This window comes from Drosophila pseudoobscura, chromosome X (genome assembly GCF_009870125.1).
Source record: "Drosophila pseudoobscura strain MV-25-SWS-2005 chromosome X, UCI_Dpse_MV25, whole genome shotgun sequence".
Classification (NCBI taxonomy): Eukaryota; Metazoa; Arthropoda; class Insecta; order Diptera; family Drosophilidae; genus Drosophila; species Drosophila pseudoobscura.
The window spans coordinates 45,201,850-45,221,004 of record NC_046683.1 but is presented as its reverse complement, the minus strand read 5'-3'; the positions used below and the strand labels follow the sequence as shown (position 1 = coordinate 45,221,004).

General features: G+C 46.2%; 3 protein-coding genes across 11 annotated transcripts in view; 2 read left to right on the top strand and 1 right to left on the bottom strand.

Annotated features, from left to right (window-relative positions):
- Positions 1-5,551, top strand: part of SPoCk (secretory pathway calcium atpase) — a 44,800-nt gene extending 39,249 nt beyond the window's left edge. For 5 of the 8 annotated variants that reach the window (XR_004469756.1, XR_001453101.2, XR_001453102.2 and 2 more), the window contains exons 3-5: positions 1,998-2,313; positions 2,386-3,415; positions 4,038-5,551. Coding sequence is in view for 1 of the 8 variants with exons in the window: in XM_001353331.4 (XP_001353367.4) it covers positions 1,998-2,313; positions 2,386-3,085 (1,016 nt within the window). In the remaining 7 variants the exon portion in view is untranslated. Of the gene's footprint in view, positions 1-1,997; positions 2,314-2,385; positions 3,995-4,037 lie in introns of those variants that run through there. The other 3 variants (XR_004469757.1, XR_001453105.2, XM_001353331.4) reach the window with 3 other exon arrangements.
- Positions 5,552-7,580: 2,029 nt separating this feature from the next.
- LOC6900450 (uncharacterized) lies at positions 7,581-8,573 on the top strand. Of its 2 annotated transcripts, none has more exons than XM_033383734.1 (2): positions 7,581-8,234; positions 8,291-8,573. In XM_033383734.1, exon 1 carries the CDS (start codon positions 7,766-7,768, stop codon positions 8,216-8,218), a length of 453 nt encoding a protein of 150 aa, XP_033239625.1. In that variant the 5' UTR covers positions 7,581-7,765; the 3' UTR covers positions 8,219-8,234; positions 8,291-8,573. The 2 variants fall into 2 exon arrangements, with proteins under 2 accessions (XP_033239625.1, XP_002134843.2); XM_002134807.3 differs by having other exon boundaries at positions 7,585-8,223.
- A 2,630-nt stretch (positions 8,574-11,203) lies between these two features.
- On the bottom strand, positions 11,204-18,062 carry Lmx1a (LIM homeobox transcription factor 1 alpha). Its single transcript, XM_001353330.4, has 3 exons — positions 17,016-18,062; positions 12,102-12,980; positions 11,204-12,042 (listed from the first exon to the last, which is right to left on the bottom strand). The coding sequence occupies exons 1-3, from the start codon at positions 17,740-17,742 to the stop codon at positions 11,795-11,797; spliced, it is 1,854 nt and encodes a 617-aa protein (XP_001353366.3). The 5' UTR covers positions 17,743-18,062; the 3' UTR covers positions 11,204-11,794.
- Between the last annotated feature and the right edge of the window lie 1,093 nt (positions 18,063-19,155).

Below are 19,155 nucleotides of genomic sequence, written 5' to 3'. Positions count from 1 at the left end.
TTCCCACATTCCAAAAGCGTAGAGGGTACCCCATGTTCAGGCATTTATTATAGTGCTCTCTTTATTGTTTTATTCGTGTTTTTTATCGCGCTTTTCCAAACAACGCGAATGGCGACAAATCGAATTTTTTATGCATTGCTTATGAAGGTTTTCTGGCATGCCAGACGCGCGGCTGTCATCAGCAGAAATTGAAACTCAAATCGAAATTGCAGTTTTCCCCAGCATAGACAGGTGAGCACGATGGATGGATGGATGGATGGGTGGATAGATGGATGGATGGATGGATGGATAGTTGGGTGATGGCACGCTTGCAGCATGCTCCCGCCCGCTCTTTGGGGCAGCTCTTGTTTTTTCGTGTGAAAATTAAAATCAGATGATTAGTTTTTGCGGTCAATGGCGTCCAGATACGGTACGGAGGTTGTAGGCGGAATGCCTGTCCGTCCGCCCGTTTGCCCGTCTGATGATGAACTTTAAATTCAAATTGAACCGAAAACTATGCGAATCTCTGGCTTATGGATGTGGGAATCAACTTATGAACAGAATGAACAAACGTGAATAGCGCCGAATAGCGCGCGGCCAACACTTAAAGCAGAGTACCATAAGCGGGAGCCACAGAACTGCAACTTGGCCAAGATAATGGCCCTCATTGAAGCTTGCATTCATTTTAATTTTTTGCGCCAAGGCGACCGCCGTCTAGCGTCTGGGCCATTAAGCCAGGGGACCAGCAAAAGCAAAATGAAACTGAAACATTCCCATGGAGGTCCCCGGGAGAGAGATAGAGATGCCGCTGCTGGCCACCTCTGTCATTTCCTGCAGCAGGAAGCCGATACGAAGGATACTCGGATGGCGAAGGAGATGGCGATGCAGCCTTTAATTGTCTGGGAGCTGAAAGAGCAGCCAGACCAGAAGAAGGACCAGCTCCGAGCAGGAGCAAAAGCAAAAACAAGTGCCGGAGCCGGAGCCGGAGCCGTAGGAGATGATGGGCAGCAGCGTCGTGAATGCGTTTTAATTACGTTTTCTGTTGCTCATTTTGCCGCGCATCTCGCCATTGTTCCGGGCCGTGCCGTGCCGTGGCTGGGTTGTGTTGTGTTGTTCCTGCTGTTTGTTATAATATACTTCAGCGCACTCTAGCTAAAAATGTTGTACAAACAGGGCCGGGCCCACTGACGGAATAGGATGCGATGCCGTCCAATGGTTCGCTCGCAGGATGGCAGATGACAGAGTCCCCTCCAACCCCCCCTCCGCTACCCCACCGCCACTCGGAAAGACAAATACGCGGGCGCCATAATGAAAGATGGCGTCGCGACTCTTTGGAAAAGAGTACCGTCCGTACCGTACCCTCTCTGTCTCCGGCAGCTGGCGCTCCCTCTTGTGCGAACTTCATAAATGCGCTCAAGTGCAAAACGAAAAATAAAACACAAAAAACAAAAACAGAGCCCGGGAAGTGGGTAGTGGGAAATGGGAAATGGGAAATGGGGAGCCCGAGGCACTGGGAGCCATTCCCTCTGGAGTTTTTCAAGTTTATTGCTTGGCTTACAATTGAATTTTCAAAGAGGGAACCTGCCTGCCAACACACCCGACAAATTAACAATTGTTTTTGCATTTGCTCCACGGATTACAACCAAAGTCGACGGCATCAAGCTGTGTGCCGGCACACACGCGCCAGCAGGCAGCTCCCGGCAGCTCCACTTGCCTGTTGCTTTGCACAGTTCATCGCCAATTGCTTGGAAAATGCAATGAAAGACTTACTCGATTTACTCGACTGCCCTGGAACAACAGAGCCAGAAGACAGTGGGAGAGGGAAGAGCCCTGTGCCAGGTGAGGGGATTACAAGGGATTAGAAGTGGACTCAGGGATGAAGGGAGTAATTGCAAAGATAGCTCCCACACTATCCCATCTCATCCGAAGACTACTTCAATTAAGTGTGTATAAATCCAGGGAGAGGCAACCACACATATCGGCCATTTCTAAGCGGTTTTTTCCTTTGTTTCTTGCAGCCAATCTCATCGGCATCGACACCATCCACCACCAGACGCTGTCCGGGCAGGAGATGGATCAGCTGAACGAACACCAGCTGGACAAGGTGGCCAACAACGTGAGCGTCTTCTATCGCGTCTCGCCGCGCCACAAGCTGGAGATAGTCAAGTCGCTGCAGCGCACCGGCAACATTGTGGGCATGACTGGGGACGGGGTCAACGACGGAGTGGCCCTGAAGAAGGCGGACATCGGCATTGCCATGGGCAAGAATGGCACGGATGTGTGCAAGGAGGCTGCCGACATGATCCTGGTCAACGACGATTTCCACACCATCATGTGAGTAGATGCGGTAGCCGTTGCAGAAGTCACTCTCTGACCGATTCTCCTTTCCCTTTCGCTTCCGTGCAGAGCTGCCATCGAAGAAGGCAAGGGCATATTTTACAACATTCGGAACTTTGTGCGCTTTCAGCTGAGCACCTCGATCGCTGCCCTGGCCCTGATCGCTCTGGCCACGCTGATGGACATTGCCAATCCGCTGAACGCCATGCAGATTCTATGGATCAACATTATTATGGACGGGCCGCCCGCTCAGTCGCTGGGCGTGGAGCCCGTGGACCACGACGTGCTCAAGCAGAAGCCGCGGAACGTCAAGCAGCCGATGATCACCAAGTCGGTGGTGGCGAATGTGCTGCTGAGTGCCAGCATCATAGTGCTGGGCACACTGTGGGTGTTCCAGCGCGAAATGGCCGACGGCACTTTGGGGAAGACCAAGCGGGACACGACCATGACCTTTACTTGCTTCGTATTCTTTGACATGTTCAACGCCCTGTCGTGCCGATCGCAGACGAAGAGCGTGTTCACCATTGGGCTGACCACCAACCGCATGTTCCTGCTGGCCGTGGCCTTCTCGATCATTGGCCAAATGCTGGTCGTGTACTTTCCACCGCTGCAGATGGTCTTCCAAACGGAGGCCCTGACGCCCTACGACATCCTTTTCCTGGTCACGCTCACCTCCTCCGTGCTGGTCGTCTCCGAGATCAAGAAGTGGTTCGAGCGCACCATGGAGCGCAAGATGTACAGCACCCGCTCCGAGCTGGACTTCGTATGACAAAACGCAAGCGCTAGAGACGAGTTGCACCCGAAAGCCGAGTAAATTAAATAACAAACAAAAATAACAAAAAAAAGAGCAAAACTATGCCAAAACCAAGTGAGGAGCGTGGTGGACTGGACCGACGAGCAGCAGCAGCAGCAGCAGGAGAGAAGCACGAGAGCAGCGAAGTGTGTGTTTAGTTTTACATTTGACTCGACTCGACTCGACTCGAAAGTTAGCCAAAATTTAATCAGCAAAGCTGGGCGCAACTAGCCCCATTCCGGACTCCCATATTCCCATATACATAAATATATTCGACGTAAGCCTCAAGGTTCGCGTTAGCTCTCTGTAAGTTTTGCATAGATTCTATCATTATCACTTTACTTTGTTCAGCTTTTTTTTTTGTTTTTTTTTCCTATTTTATTGTATCGTATCGTATTGTATTGTATTTAGTTCTTAAGTAGACAATTTGTAGAGCTATTTTAATTTTGTTCGCTTTGCGTAGTTTGTTCACGGATGCTCAAGTATTTGAAAAAGCCAAGCGTCTCCAAAACGTTTCTTTTTATTTCTCAGCGTACAGCGCACACCATTGGCTCCGTTGGCCCCATTCGCCCCGGCCCCCCCGGGTTGGGCCGGCCAGGCTCAGTTTTCACTTACTTGCCATCCATTTTCATTTAAGCTCCAAGTGCTGCTCTAGTTTAAGCTCCTAAACTGGCGAATCAAGTCATTTCAAAGTGTGTTTGATGCGAGTATGTCGGCGAAACATTTTTAATGTGATATTATTTTAAGCTCATAGACAACAGCAGCCTGCAAGAGAGCGGATCGCAAATTTAAGTTTCAATTTAAGTTGGTTTGCTTCTCGGCTCGTGGCGGCGCCAAATATTTTCATTTTGACAAATAAAAGCAAACTGCAGCAAATCCCCAAGAGATTCTATGTTCTATAATAATCGACCTGATCTCTATCCCACAGCAGCGAACCAAGAACCACAGAAATTCAACTGAGCAATCGTTCAATCGTCTCTCAGATTCAATCCAACAGATGCAGATGCTGATACAGATGCAACCCACAACCTAAAGTACCCTACCCGATAAAAATGTAAAAGAAATGTGCAGGAGTCGCAGGAGCCCATAAGACGAGGACGGAGCCCAGGCGCAGTGAAGTGAAGCAAATGGTTTTTAGTAATTTTGTTATCTAATTTATTCGGTGTTTGAGAAAACAAGCAACAAATTTGTGTACAACAACCGCAAAACGAGTCTCTAGTGCGCTAGCAGCCAAAACAATTTAGAACGCGACTCCAGCTCCCGAACCAACACCTTCGAAGGGGGCGGGGAGGCTGGAGATCGCCAAAAAAAAAAAGGAATACTTCGCGTATATAAAACAATGATTATGTATTTTATATACGTATGAATATTTGAGTAATTTGAATTTGAGAGTCCTAAGTAGACCAAATGTGTTTTTTAGTTTGCCGCCAAAGAGCAAACAGCAAACAGTTCAAAAACAGAATAATGCACAGAACAATGAGATGAGCAAGATGTGTAGCAAGGCAAAGCCAATTCCTCTCATAGCAGCACCAGATTACTGGAAAGTAATGTATTTTATTCAGATATATTCAGATATATTCAGATATATATTCAATTCAAATGGTATTCGTAGCAAGTAACCCCACAATGTACTCACCTTAAGACCCTTCAGTTTCGAGGTTTGAGCATTGAACAGAGAAGCAATAATTAAAACAATACGATATGACAGTCGGTTGGGCTTGTCATCCTATATACTCGATCTCCCCCCTCAAATAGACAGTTTCAATGGGAAAAATCAAAAGAAAAAACAAAAGAAAACAAAAATAAAACAAAACAAAAAACTGCAAAAATAGTCAATTAATACATTTTGAAACCGTATTAAGAGGAAAATATACATATATTCAAGTGAATTCGTAGACACAAGATCTAAAATTAATAGTAAAGGCAACATGTAATCTCACTTCTATGTTATTGTTAAATCCTCCCAATATCATCGACAGTCGATTCATATCATCACCACTCAGAAGACCCATGACCCCTCTCGCTCGAGCGACCAACCACTCATATTTCTACCGATCAGATCGCCCCCGATAGAGTATCGGGAGTGAAGATTTCACTGATTCACTGATGCATATCACATTTGCACCTAGAACGCAAAGCTTACTCACTGGCAATCGGCTCGGATTGTCTTCGATCCCAAAGGCTCAGCTCGGAAAGCAACTTTTACACCTTTCGTTGAATGAACACCTATTTTTCACGTGTGTTTTAGTGCAATGAGTTAATAAGTTAATGGACCAAGCAAGAAATTATTTACAAGAATTGTATCACACACTTCAATATCAGGCTTAAGCTCTCATGATCCACCAAGACACAGGCGCACCCTCATATATCATGGCAAGAAAAGTCCACAAAAAAAAACAGAAAATCATTTAAAAATACACACAAAAAAAATGTAAAATCTACGATGAAAAATTATAAAAAAAAATGAAAGAAATTGTTTTACAAAGCATTCCTAGAAGCAAGCAAAGGCTCATTATCATAACCCACGCATGAATGCATACCACACATAAACATAAGGTACACCGGACACGCCCACTCACATACACTCATACACACACACACACACCCACACACACACTCACTCACATCTCATCCACAATGGTAACAATAATTAGTAAATTAAGTCTATTTGATTAACTAACGACAGCAACAAGATCAATATCAAGATCCAGATCCACTGCATGCATGAGTGTCTGAATAATAAAATATAATATGAATACGAATACGATTACGATTACGATAAAATAGTCGAAACACAGGTAACGAGATAACTTATCTAATGGAAAATATACCAAAATTATATGTATTGTACGGAATTTTTTTGATTAGCAAAGATCGTGGATTGGCAGAGGATGTATGTGCTGGACTATGCGAGAAACAATAATTTATAACGATCGATATTGATATTGATATTATGCTTAACCACTAAACGATAACCGGGCTATGAAGATATCCGAAGGAAGCGAAGGCGCGTATATAAGCCGCGTATCATATGTGTATGTCTGTGTAAATGTCTAACAGTGCTGGCTGAAATATCGAGCAGTTCACGTGCTATCAAGTCTCAATCTGTTGCTCATCTGTTTTACGATCTACTTTAGTCTTTAGTTGGTTCAGTTAGATGGAATGTACAAACTGCTGGAATGCGAAATGATTCTCGAATGATTTTTTTGATCCAGGCTTAACCTAAATGAAATTAAACTATAACTAACTGTGCTATTAAATGTAAGCGTAAAGAATATATACATAGATGAATACCAAGCATAGGGCAGACATTTCAGAAATATTTGCTACTTTTTTCTTACCCAGACTCCCGCCCCCGACCCCAGCCCTGGACCCGATTATTCTTTACCTACATATATCTATATCTTTATCTTTCCTCCCCTTCACTCGATGCAACTGAGGCCAGCTCTATACCATGTAAAAGTCAACTAATGAATTTACATACCCGTAATTACATAATTTCAATATTTAGTTAAGCGAATAGCATTGCGATCTGCAGAATCTTAAAAATACTAAATAAATTATACAACTAACTGTACTAATAATATATTTAATATTTATCTGCGCGAGAAATATTTACTAAATAAAATAAACTTTACGTAGTAGTACATACAATACTAACCCGGTGGAGGCTTCTTTGACTTAATAACCTGGGGAACCTTGCAGGCGTGTGCCTTCATGCAGTGTCCCAGAAACAAATTTGTGGAGATCGGGAGCACGTGGCAGACGTTGCGTGGGGCTGTTACTGGATGAAATTGTCGGGGGCATTCTCTGCATTTTCCCTCAGGAAATCATTCAATATTTTAAATTTGTAAGTTTGGCGCCAAATGACGGAATGCATGTGACCATATACTAAAAAATTAAAAAATACCAGCAAATTAATCCAAAATTGTTGAAAAATACCAAAATTTTGTTCCAGCAACAGAGTTCGATAGAATTTATCGCACAAATACATCAGTGCATTAAATGATTTAAATATGCCATCTACAACATCGAGCTGGTTTTTAATTGAAGCCTAGTGCTTCAAAAATTTCGGATAATAATGTCTAACAGCGTGCTTACACTAGGGCTGAGTCATGCGTCTTTGCGTAGTTCTTGTAGAACGGATAAGGCCTAATGGTGGCAGCTAGTTTCATCCTTTTTGAATTCAAGTGGGCTTATTCAAACCGTAGGGCATGCGCACCTGGTCACACTCTAGGAAAATATATGACAAACAATTAACTATTGAGATCAGTGGGTGTATTAAAATACACTCCACGAAACTTATGTAGCCTGAAGAGTTTTAGCGCAGTAAAGAGGAAGGATAGAATGGGTTTACAAGAGGAATTTACAAATAGTATTATTTTGTGCGACTTAACTTAAGTCCTGTTCAAATAGAGCGGGCAAAGTTTGTTGTTTTATCGGTATATTTACGGTATACTTAAAAAATGAGACAATATATTTCGGTATATTTCTGAGGGTAGCAAATGTGTAGAAATGTGAACTCCATACTTGCCATTTGTTATTTTATTTTTGTTTTGTTTGCATCTGAAGGATATCTGAAGCATATAATTATAATTCTATAATACTATATCCTTCTTGCGTTCGGCCAAGAATTTCGGAGAATCAGAATAAATCATGAATGATTCGGATTCTGAATACGAGGAAAGCGAATACTTGGTTTTTGCGGATTTCAAAAACCAATTACCACCTCACACGCTTAAGCACGAGGATGCTGCCATTAAAATTATAGGATTGGAAAGCGACAACCCCATGGCCGAGGTAAATGGCAGCATTTTCAAAGGCACCTACGAGCACTCCACAGGGACAAATGTGTTTTTCGAAAAAGACATGGATCGTTCGCCGGCTGACCCGCTATTCGAGGCAGCCTGTCGACAGAAGTACCAATACCTAGACAAGTCTGACAAGGTAATTTCCTTTGAGCGCGCTTATATAGAGCACTTGCCGCCAGAACCTGACAAATCAACAGTGGTGCCAGATACAATTACAGAAGACACAGACACGCCGCAGACAACAAAGCTGAATATCACCTATAAGGACGCAATAAATAAGTTTGGAGAGGAGAATTAACTTTGGTATGTCTGAGGTAGTCCCGCGTCCGACACACTGTTCATCAATAATCCTCTGATATTCTCATTTCAGCACCATGGAAAGTTATCTCGAGACGCTGGAGAGATCTATACACTTACGTTATTTTTTATTCGATTACCAAGAGACAACGCCCAAGACGACTGGCGAACTAACTGATTTGATTTCATCGCCAGACGAAAACAGTATCCATATCTTAGAGCCCGGCAATGATATCGTTCGCTCAAATGATGTACATACATGGCCCCGCATAAAAGAATGAACTTACAAAGTCCATTAATTGCCGGGGAATTTGTCTATCTAGGCAATCCCAATAAATATCACTAACCGTCCGTCACCCTCGTTGGTAGGGTGTTGTACTTGTTTGCCTTCGTTTACCTTCCTTTTTCAAATCTTTAACCAGCAGATGTTCTGCCACAACCTGTACTTAGCTTTGTAAGACCAACTCGCGCTCCCCGGACAAGTGTTCCCTCATTTTCCCTGGCATTGGCGGGTTGGCCGGTTTTTCGGAGCTTATTTGATGCTGGTGGACACGCCGACGAAGTTCCTGCAGCTGTTCAATTGAATTGAATGTAATTTTTACTGATCCTTCTGGTGCTGCAATGTCCAGAAGATTTTCCAGTTGAATCTGCTTTAGTGTGGCGCCTTGGTTGCGGTATAAATACTATAGATGCAATTGGATCTGCCCTAGTTGACATTAACGGAACTATTTTGGGCCACCCGCAAGCCCGCAGTATAATATGCCAAATATTTATAGCGGGATTTTTCGCCTACGCCGTCCACTTCAATATGCGTGTTATTTAATGGCTGCAAAATACTTATCATAACGAGGGGGAACGTTGGGATACCCTGCTTAAATCCTGAAATCACTTAGTATGGTTCCCCACCGCTAGATGGCGCACACTGCACGTTGAGAGTGTATGAGAGAGAGAGAGAGAGAATGAGTAGGTGCGTGGTTGGCGTTGTACTAATTTGTTCATTCTGGCCATAATAAAGATTGGTCAGATATGGTCATCATTTATAATTTTGCGTATTTAATTTTCTCGTATCTTTAAATTTGAGGATGCCACAAGGGGGCGAACGAAATTTTGAAGTACATTTTAATCATTTTTTTTTAGTCTTGAACGATTAAAAATCTGATTTGTCTAGGTGCGAATTGTTTTATTGCAATCCATTGTTTCTTAGGGTTGCATTTTTATCGGCTAAATATCACATAGAACCGTGCGGATTTAGAATATCTTAGAGGGATGGTGAAATACCTCAGAATTTTCGAAACTGCAAAACTTTACGGACCATCCGTGAAATGGATGGTGGGCAGGATGGTGAATAGGTTATTAGAGCTTGCGCTTAAGCTGTAAAGCATGATGCAAAACTTTCAAGTGAGAGATGATTTGTATCTAGACATAAAGTAGATGGGCCGCGATGAGCCTGATATATATGTATCTCCATGAAGTAATTAAATATTTACAGACTATTCAACGGCGCAATGATGATCTGGTGAGTTTTATATCTGTGTTTTTTTTTATCTAGTGTAGAATGGCCTTAAACTTAAACGCGAACTTCCGTTCAGCGACATATGGGATGACGATAATTTGTAGGTATACAAATTTTCTTCAATATTATTCATATTCCATTAAACATATTAATTCATCCGACGACACTGATGTTCCATGTGAAAACGTGTCAAGGATCGAGGGGGATTCATCCCTTGTCTGACTTAGTCATGAGATTCTGAAAATGAAAATTTGTACTTTTAATACTGGTTTTGGGGCTACTGAGCTTTTTCAGCAGCGTAGTTCGATATTTCGATGATTGTTTAGCTAAATTTGTTTTATTGTGGGGGATAGTGTATAACAAATATAGAGGCAGAACAATAGCGAAAGGTGTGCCGATGTGATAGCGATAGCGAGATTTAAAGATGATCGCTTCAGGACGGGGTCTGTTTAAGACTGTGACAGTCTTTCTTCCCAGAAAGTAAAACATATGTTCAACAGCTGCGCGACACTTACCAGCACTAACAAATCGATGTCTATCATGCTATCGCTCTCTTCGCAGCAAATTTACCAAAGTCTAATGTCACACAGCTATAACCATACAGTATATATGTAGGTGTTTCAGTTCATACAACGAACATGTTGCAAAGGAACTTTCTTTGTACGCTGCCAGGGTCTGCGACTATGGCCTCTCAGTTTTCTCTCGAGGTTCCAGGTTTTAATGTATGGGTGCATACGTACTCGCACACTCTGCCTGTATAGGATTGCTGGCATTTGCGAATTTTTAAAGTAATATGACACCTGCAACATATGATGGTGCATAACCGTTTCGTTCGGCGGCTCCAATTAATACTTGTCTCTGTGCACCACATTAGCACACGAATATGATATGATGGCCTGTAAAAACACAATTTCATAGATTCAAAGCGCTATAATAAATTAAACTCATAACTTACCAGCTACCAATGTAAATTAACAGACAGAATTAGTCTAAGATCCGTAATGGCTCATGTGGGCCAGCTCTCTGGGCAAGACTGCATTCCGTTACCATGCCATCAGGCTGTGGTCGGAATCCCGAAATCATTTATAGGTGCGGTCACCTAAAAAACCTTGCTTGTTGTACCCGTACATCAAAGTGTTTAGAGTTTCGAGAAGGAAGCGCTTCCGACCCCATAAATTATATATATTGTTAGGGGGAAGGGGATTTATATTGTTATATTGGAGGGGGTATTTCCCATGAGATCTACGGGAAGAAGGTCCAGCATGGTATCCAGGGCTTCACCTGGAGTAGTGCATAGCCTGCCAGTTATGCATAGATCTCTACTGAGTTTGTTGAGACAAGTTCTGTTGTCTAGGGCTTGTCCATTGAGCATTATTGGTCGTAGCCTCCGATCTATATACGGAGTCATTCCCCGATTGCTTTACTGCATTTATAGAGGGCCATTCTCTACCTTTGAGAAAAAAGCATACCCGACTCGGTTAAGATGTATATTTTAGGGGAACAGATTAAATTGCACTTGCTAATACAATTATTGACTTTAAATTACATTTAATAACAATTGTCTGGCTTAAAACTATTTACAAACATAAGGTGCACATTGACCGTTTACCTTTCGGGTGTTCTACATATCGTTATATATGTATATGTTATGCATTATCGCGCTTGCTCTCGCTTCCGCAAGACCAACCAAAAAAAAAAAGTGCTACCGTCTCGCTGGTGCGCCAGAGAACGTAACGCGAGAACCTTAAAATTTCATTTATCTTAAAAAAATCACATTTCATTTATCTTGTTCTACAACTCGAATCTAATGCTGCAGCCGCCTGTCTCCGAAATGCCTCCTGCGGAAACCAACTATGCCAACTATGCGCTATTTATAAAGTAACAGCTGCCCCTCTGCGTGGGTGGCCGTGACCTTGGCATTGGGGTTAAGGGAATGGGAGTGGGAGTGGGCCACCACTCTGTACCACTGCCGTGCAACTGGAGCCTATAACTCTAACGCTAATAAATTCGTACGACGGCGAGTCCTCGCCACGCCTCTGTAGCTGCCTCAACCGATTCGAGTATCTAATGCTCCGAGCTGAAGTACGAATTTTGCATGAGATATAGCTTGTCGATCGGGTTTATCAGGCTGGTGTTCAGGTTGGCCAACATGTCGTGGGGATTCGAGTGCTGGTTGCCGGATGAGCTGGTGGACTGCAGCTCCAGGTTGTTCAGCGACAGGGAATCTGCGTCGTCGTCCAACTGGTCGAAATTGCTGCCATCCAGCGACAGGTCCGAGCTGCAAAAGCTGTCGTTCGAGTTGGCCGGGTAATCTGTGAAAGGAGTAATCGGCTCAAATCTACGGTCTGGTCTGGTGATAAGGTTTTCTTACCGTCCGGGGAGAAGGGCAAGTTTGGATTTAGTGGCTGGCTGGCAAAGGCGTTGTCCAGTCCGCCTAGATAGCCCGAGCTGTCGCCGCCCATCTCCTGCTTGACGCACTTGTCCTCCTTCTCATTGGACTCCTTGTCATCGGCGGCGCTGGAGTTGCCTGTGCCACGGCCGCCGCCAGATCCTCCCGAGCTGCCACCATTCTGCTTGGCCTTGCGTTGGATCTTCTTCATCTTGGCGCGCTGGTTCTGGAACCACACTTGAACCACACGCACCGATAGTCCAGTGTCCTTGGCCAGGGCCTCGCGTACCTTGCGGCATGGCTTGGGCGACTGATCGAAGGAGGCCTTGAACTGCTTACGCTGCTGTGAGGTAAGAATGGTGCGGGGTCGCTTCGGACCGCGACGTCCGTCCCGTGGCCGCAGCAGATCCTCCTCGTCCAGGCCCACAAAGCCGCAGTGCTGGGCTGCAGCCGCGGCCAAGAACATCTCCTTTTCCAGGTCGTGACGGTAGCAGAACAGCTGGCCGTCGCGCAGCATGAACTGCTCGCCCTTCTGGAGGGGCAGTCGGCACGCGTAGCATACGAAGCAGGGCAAGTGGAAGACGTAGTTGGGGATGGGACGCATAACCAGCTCCTGCGGCAGGATTGCGTGGCAGCAAGAGGCGCACTTGACCCCGAACAAACGGTCGTAGTCCATCTTGCAGTAGAGCTTGGAGCTGCGCACGTAGCAGGTGTGGTGGAGCTGCATGCCGCAGTAGCAGCAGGCCAGACACTGCTCGTGCCAGTTGGCCTCGCCCACATTCATCAGATAGCGGTCGTGGATCTTCTGGCCACAGCCCTCGCACAGCTCGAAGTTCTTCTCGCATTTGATGTGGCCCACTTCTGTGGAGATGGAGATGGAGAGGGAGAAGGAGAAGGGAAGGCAAGACGTTAGTGAGTTATAAAATCGATTGCGCTGTGCTTATGGTTAGTGGCAGTCGGAAATCTGCACAACCCTACCCGTTATCCCCAACCCGCTTCCCTTCATTGGCGTGCGTGGCGTATACGTGATGGCAGCACATGTCGCTGCGAAATTATCATGACATGTGCTGCCACAGTGCCAGGAACAGCGTCGGGAAGGATGACAGCAACGGGGACGGGGACGACGACGACGACGACGCTGACAATCAAATCGTGTGAAAATGTCTCAGCTCCCTTGTTTTTGTCCTCATTGTTTCGTACTTGGCCCCGAAGAGACAGAAGCGCCTCTCCTCGAACTGGATCTGGCAATCATGGGAGGCAGCGGAAGAGTCGGAGGCAAGGCAAAAGTATCTGTCACCGGGCTGCAACAGCTTGTATTGAAAGGTTGCTGATGCGTAATTGAAACGTAAAGTTTTCTGTATTTGTGCGAGCTCCGAAGGTGGGTCTGGGTCCCCGATTATCTGTGTACGCCCTGACAATGACTAAATTGATTCTAACTTTTTATTTCATGCAAAACGCATACATGCATGAGATCTCAATTCCTTATATGTACATAATTCCCTTATGAATCCTCCCCCTGTTGGGCTCGTCTCTCTTGCCCACCCAAACTCTGAGGCAGAACGCGACTAATCCCCGTCCCCGTCCCAATCCCCATCCCCATCCCCATCCTCATCCCTTTCCCCATAGACGAGCTCTTGAAACTGTAAACCAGTCATAAAAAGCAGTACCCGAAAACACAGCAAAAGCTGCCTGCAGTAAACATAAAAAAAATATATGACGACCGCCACGAAAAATGTATGGAAGCATCTGAAAAATGAGCAGCCAGCCAGAAGGATGGGGGACTGGGACTGGGACTGGAGTGGAGTGGAGCAGAGAGTGGTGCTATATTATATGGCTGTGGCTCAGTGGCAGAAAAATGTGCATGATTTATGGTTGGCACAATGGCGGACCCCACAGCTGCCATATCTACGATAGACGTACGTATGCGTACATGTACATATATCTATGCAGATGTGGGCGTGCTTTGAGGGGAGAAGCTTGTTGTTAGGGGCGCCAGCGCTTTGAGAGCTAAGCCAGTGCAGCGTGAAGTTGACAAAGCCCTCCCCTAAGAGGAGCCCCATACCGTGTTCCCTTGGACCAGCTCTACCGCTATTGTGCATTCTACAGTGCATACATCAGAACCAATCGCATTGTCGATAACGGATTTGGCACCGCGAAACAAAAAGTGCTGCTGGGCGCCAAAGGATGATTCATTGATAAAGCCAGAACCGAGAATGGGGACGTTTTTTAGAACTCGGATTTGAGCTGGTCCCCGGCTTTGGTGGTGCGATATTGGGTCGTGTTCTCTCCATTGACGTTTCGTTTGTGTAATCTAATCGAGATTTATGGCATTTTCTGCTCTTCTATGATTGCTCTTTTTCAACTCGACCCGATCCTTGCTTTGTTTCAGCAATCAAAGGTCGGACACAAAGGACCTATTCAAATCAGGGACTCACTGAAGACCGCATAACGCAGCATGGGTTGAGCTGGGCTGGCGTTGAAAAAGTCAACAGGCAAACGGGCAAACGGGCAAACTGGCAAACAGGCAACAAGCGCAAACAGTGGAAACAAGTGCGGCACACTCATGTCAAATACATAGATTAAACAGCAGATAAATCCAAAGGCAATGCGTCGATAAACGGGAAATATAACCAGCTAATAGACAACAGCGTCGAAAGTGTCCTCGTTCTTATCGGTATCAGCGGTATCAGAGTGCTTATCGGGCCCCTCCTCCTTCGCACTGTGGCACTATATGGTGCATTTATTGACACACTGACAGGCAAGCGGAGGTCTATGGAGATAAATTGGGGAGCCGGAGCCTCATTTGGGGCGCTAACTACGGCCGGGTCCACGTGCCACGGAGATTTTTGGCAGCTCGACTGGATAGACAGCTCTGACAGCTTTAATTATTGCCGCTGGCAGCAATTTAAAGCCCATGCTATCTCTACCTGCTGGATCTCAAAATGAAAGTGACATAGAGCTATGCATATGGCGCATATTTCCGCTCCTCCTCGAACAAAGCCCACACTTACAGAGACAGGGACAGAGATAGGTGAGGGCAGGGACAGGGAGAGGGACAGAGACAGGCAGGAGCAAGTTGAAGCCACCGCAGAAGCCAGATATGTATGCTGATACGCTCGGTGAAATACCTGACACTGAGTGTGCTCATTTCCGTGGTCTGCCTGCCACTGCCTTCCCATCCGGCTGCAGCCATTTGGGATTGCCCCATGCCCCATCCACGTGCCCCGCACCGACATTCCTCGACCCCGCCTGTCTTGATAGTTGAATTCAGACTTTCAGACTCCGGGTGGGCACACACACAGAGGCACACACAATAGTGGCGCAGTGTGGGTCGGGTCTCCAAAGCAGCTAAGTGATTTCCAACCTGACACGACACACAGGACAGGGGGGATCCGGGTGGTAGCTGTGGAAGCGGAACCGGAAACTATTTGCTGCCATTTGCCAAATGGCAGAATGCAAACATTAATAGAAATTTCATAGGCAAATCTCAAGTTAGTCGGCAAAAGAGCAGGCAGCCACATTTGCTTCTACCAGAGGCTTGAGGTGAGGTGAGTGAGGTGCGCAGCGGGGGCGGAGTCTCTCGAAAGTCTTGTGATCCTAAAAAACCCAAACACCATCATCCACTTCGCCTCGGACGAGGTCTGCACATGCATCACACATTGTTTGCACACTTTGCATTTCGGGGGAATTGCGCAAAAGTTTTCCCAGCAACACTTTCGTTGCAGCTAAGCTGAAAAGTGTTGCCTACTTTGGGGCACTGTGCGGTGTGTGCGAGTGTGTGCGAGTGTGTGTGCGTGTGTGGATGCATGCCATGGCATGTGTGTGTGCCTGCGTGCGAGTGCCAGTGTGTGGCATGCCTTAATAGCCTTTTATTGGTTTCTCCACGCCCCTTTCGGACGTGCAGTGTCAGCCAGGTTCATTGTCAGAATTATTTTGTGGTCAACTTGCGTTCATACTTTTGGAAATACTTTCGGTCCGCCCCCGCTGTGGCATGTCCATACTATCATAAATCCATAATCCATTGTGTGCCACTGCCAATATTCGCTTTGATAGAAAATTTGCATTTATTTTGATGTTTGCAAACAAATTGAATTCATTGGCAGATCTCGCTCATCGCCATCAATCCAAGTTAATTGCCAAAAATTCTGGTTATATTGTTTATGAATGCCTCACTGGATTTGCAATTAGTTGTAAAATAATTACTGTTACTGTAGAAACAGCCTAGGGCCATTGGCTTAACAAACAACTGAATAATTTTCACTCAAAAATATTTGTTTACTCGACCAAATTATAATATGAAATCATTAATTTCTCGGGAAAATGTCGAATATATTGTCGATTTCTAATGGACGGAAATCAGTATATGATTTAAAAGTTCTCTGTCTGACTAAAACCAATTATTTTACTATTTACACTTCGATCCTTATTTAATCTAAAGCCAGGAAAACTACTTTATTATATAAGGTTTTCCACAACATTTGTGACCTATGGATTCAGGAAATTATTATTTAACACTGAGTATTTAACTGCTTTTGAAACGCCAATTAAAGTTAAATTTTTTGAGAAATACTCATCTCTTAATGAAAATTATAAGGAAAACTGGCACACAAATTCCTTTAGACCCAAAACCTCAGAACATCTCACGCAAACTGCAAACACAATCTGGTGTGGGGGCGCTGCACAATCTCGATTCTCGTGAAGGTGAGTGGCAGCACCGGAGGGCCATGCCACGCACTTCCGGTGCAGAGAAAGGCGCCTCGCTTGCCCAAGGACTCCGCTCCGACCCGCAGGCCGGGCACACGCAACTATGCCAAAAACGAAAAGCGTGAAAACCCCAGAATCGGAACGAGCCGGAAAATGCCTCGACTGCCGGTGCAAAATACTTTTGGAACATACCTGTGCGTCCACTACAATCGGCAGACAATTTCGATGCTGCCGCCGACGCCAACGCCGTTGCCGCTCCTCCTGCCGATGCCAGTGCCAGTGCCGATGCCGTCGTCGAGGTCGCAGACGCAGCAGCCGTGGCTGCTCCGCCTAATGACGAGGAGGCGACTGAGGGAGCTGTTGCTGGTGGCGCTGCCGCAGAAGAAGCAGAAACAGAAGCAGCAGCAGCTGTTAATGTGTTGCAGGCGGAGTGGTTGCTGTTGTTGGGGCTGTGTCCTGTGGGCGTGGGGCAGCTGTTAATTGGCACTGGCGTGGTCGAGGCTGCGTGTTGCTGTTGGTGGGGATGCTGCTGATGGTGGGGATGGTGTGGGTGTGGGTGTTGGTGTTGCTGTTGCTGTTGCTGTTGCTGTTGCTGCTGCTGCTGTTGGTGCTGTGCGGAAATTACGGGCCCCGTTAATGAAGTTGTTGCTGTCGGGCTGTTGTTGCCGGAAATGCTTGTTGGCAAATTGTTGTTGCTAATGTGCACATTGTTATTGTTATTGTTGTTGCTGTTGTTGTTGTTGTTGTTGGTGCTGATACTCGTGTTGCTGCTTCCGCCTAGACAGGCGGCTGTGGCACTGGTCATGACACTGGGGTTCGGACTGTCCAGGAACCGCGCGCCACCGTGATTCTGCTGCAGCGAGTAGAGGCCGCCAGCGACTGGATTCAGATTTGTGGGCATCGGATAGAACTCCAACATTTTATTGACGCCGCTTGACGAATTCACTGTTCGAGTCTCTTGGACAAAAAAATCGCAAAAAAAGAAAACACGGACACATAAACACGTACTCGTACTCGTACACGAAAGCCGGACACTTGCACGGGGCTCTATGGCTGCCGCTCCACTGAAAATAAATCTGGTCTCGAATTGACGGACTTGGGGCTGACTGTTGACGACTGTTGACGACTATTTGTCTGAGATTGAGGTTCCGCTGTAGAGCGAGGAGGCACAACCAGCTGCTTTCGCTGTCAGATTGCGTGTGATCGAACAATCAGCGGAATCAAAGCATTTCACTTTGCCCTTCGCTGCTGCGTCGGCAGTGCCAAAAGTCCCATTCTGAAATGTACCCCCGCACATACACACACTCACACACACTCGTACACATCCAGCGAGCCCACACTCACCCTCTCAGCGCTCTCGGCGATGACGATGTAGATGTCGCGCCACTGCGCCTGCGCCTGTTTACAAAAGCAACAGAGCAACAACTGCTGGGAACCCCACCGCTGCACGTGACGAGGAGAGGAGATGGGAGATGGGAGATGGGCAGCGGCACTGCAAGGGTTGCATGAGAGGCAGTACCAGTACCAGTACCATTCCCACTCCCGTTCCCAACCCCCGTGTCATCGTGTCCGTGGCTGTGCGCATGTCTCAAGTGATTATTAGCCGCTTCGGCCACAGTCCACAGTGCCCGAAGGGAAATTTACTCGAGCGATATTTCCCTCGTGTCTGGCAGGCCACACCTCAGCGGCCTGCGATTGGTCCATGGCTTCCCCACGCAGTCAACGGCAACCATTTTCTGCGGGTACATATATATCCATCTGATTGCTCTCTCACTGAGAGAGATTGTTGCTTTTATTGTTTTTGCCCCGTCGTGGCATAAATTCGAGCCGCAGCTCGGGCTTGCGAGCGGGCCGAGGGGCGGTGATGGGTGGTGCACCCGACGATGCTGCTGGGGCACAAAGACACAAAGACATACTTGCACCGACGCTGGCGGCAACTTTGACGTGCTCGGCGAAACGACAGCCAGCGACAATTTCTCGAGTTGTTGCTGCCCCTTTGAGTGGCACGACTGGACCAGAAGGCCAACACAAGAACGACGACGGCCTTGTCTTCTTCCCGTTTTTATGCTCTTGCATTTAACTTTTGCGGGTTGGAAAAGTTTGGGGATAAACAGCCAAGGAGCGGGTGACCAGCCAACCGACACCCTGGATATAATATAACATTAAGGCGTAAACGAGGATCGTTTGTCGGATAGATCTGGTAGTCTTCAAAGCTGAGGATCTGGCGATCTGGGGAAGAACATTGTCATATCGACAATGTCACCCTGTATACCTGCTGACAGGCAACCAAACTAGCAAACCCATTTCCGCAGCCCTACAAAAGCCAACTATT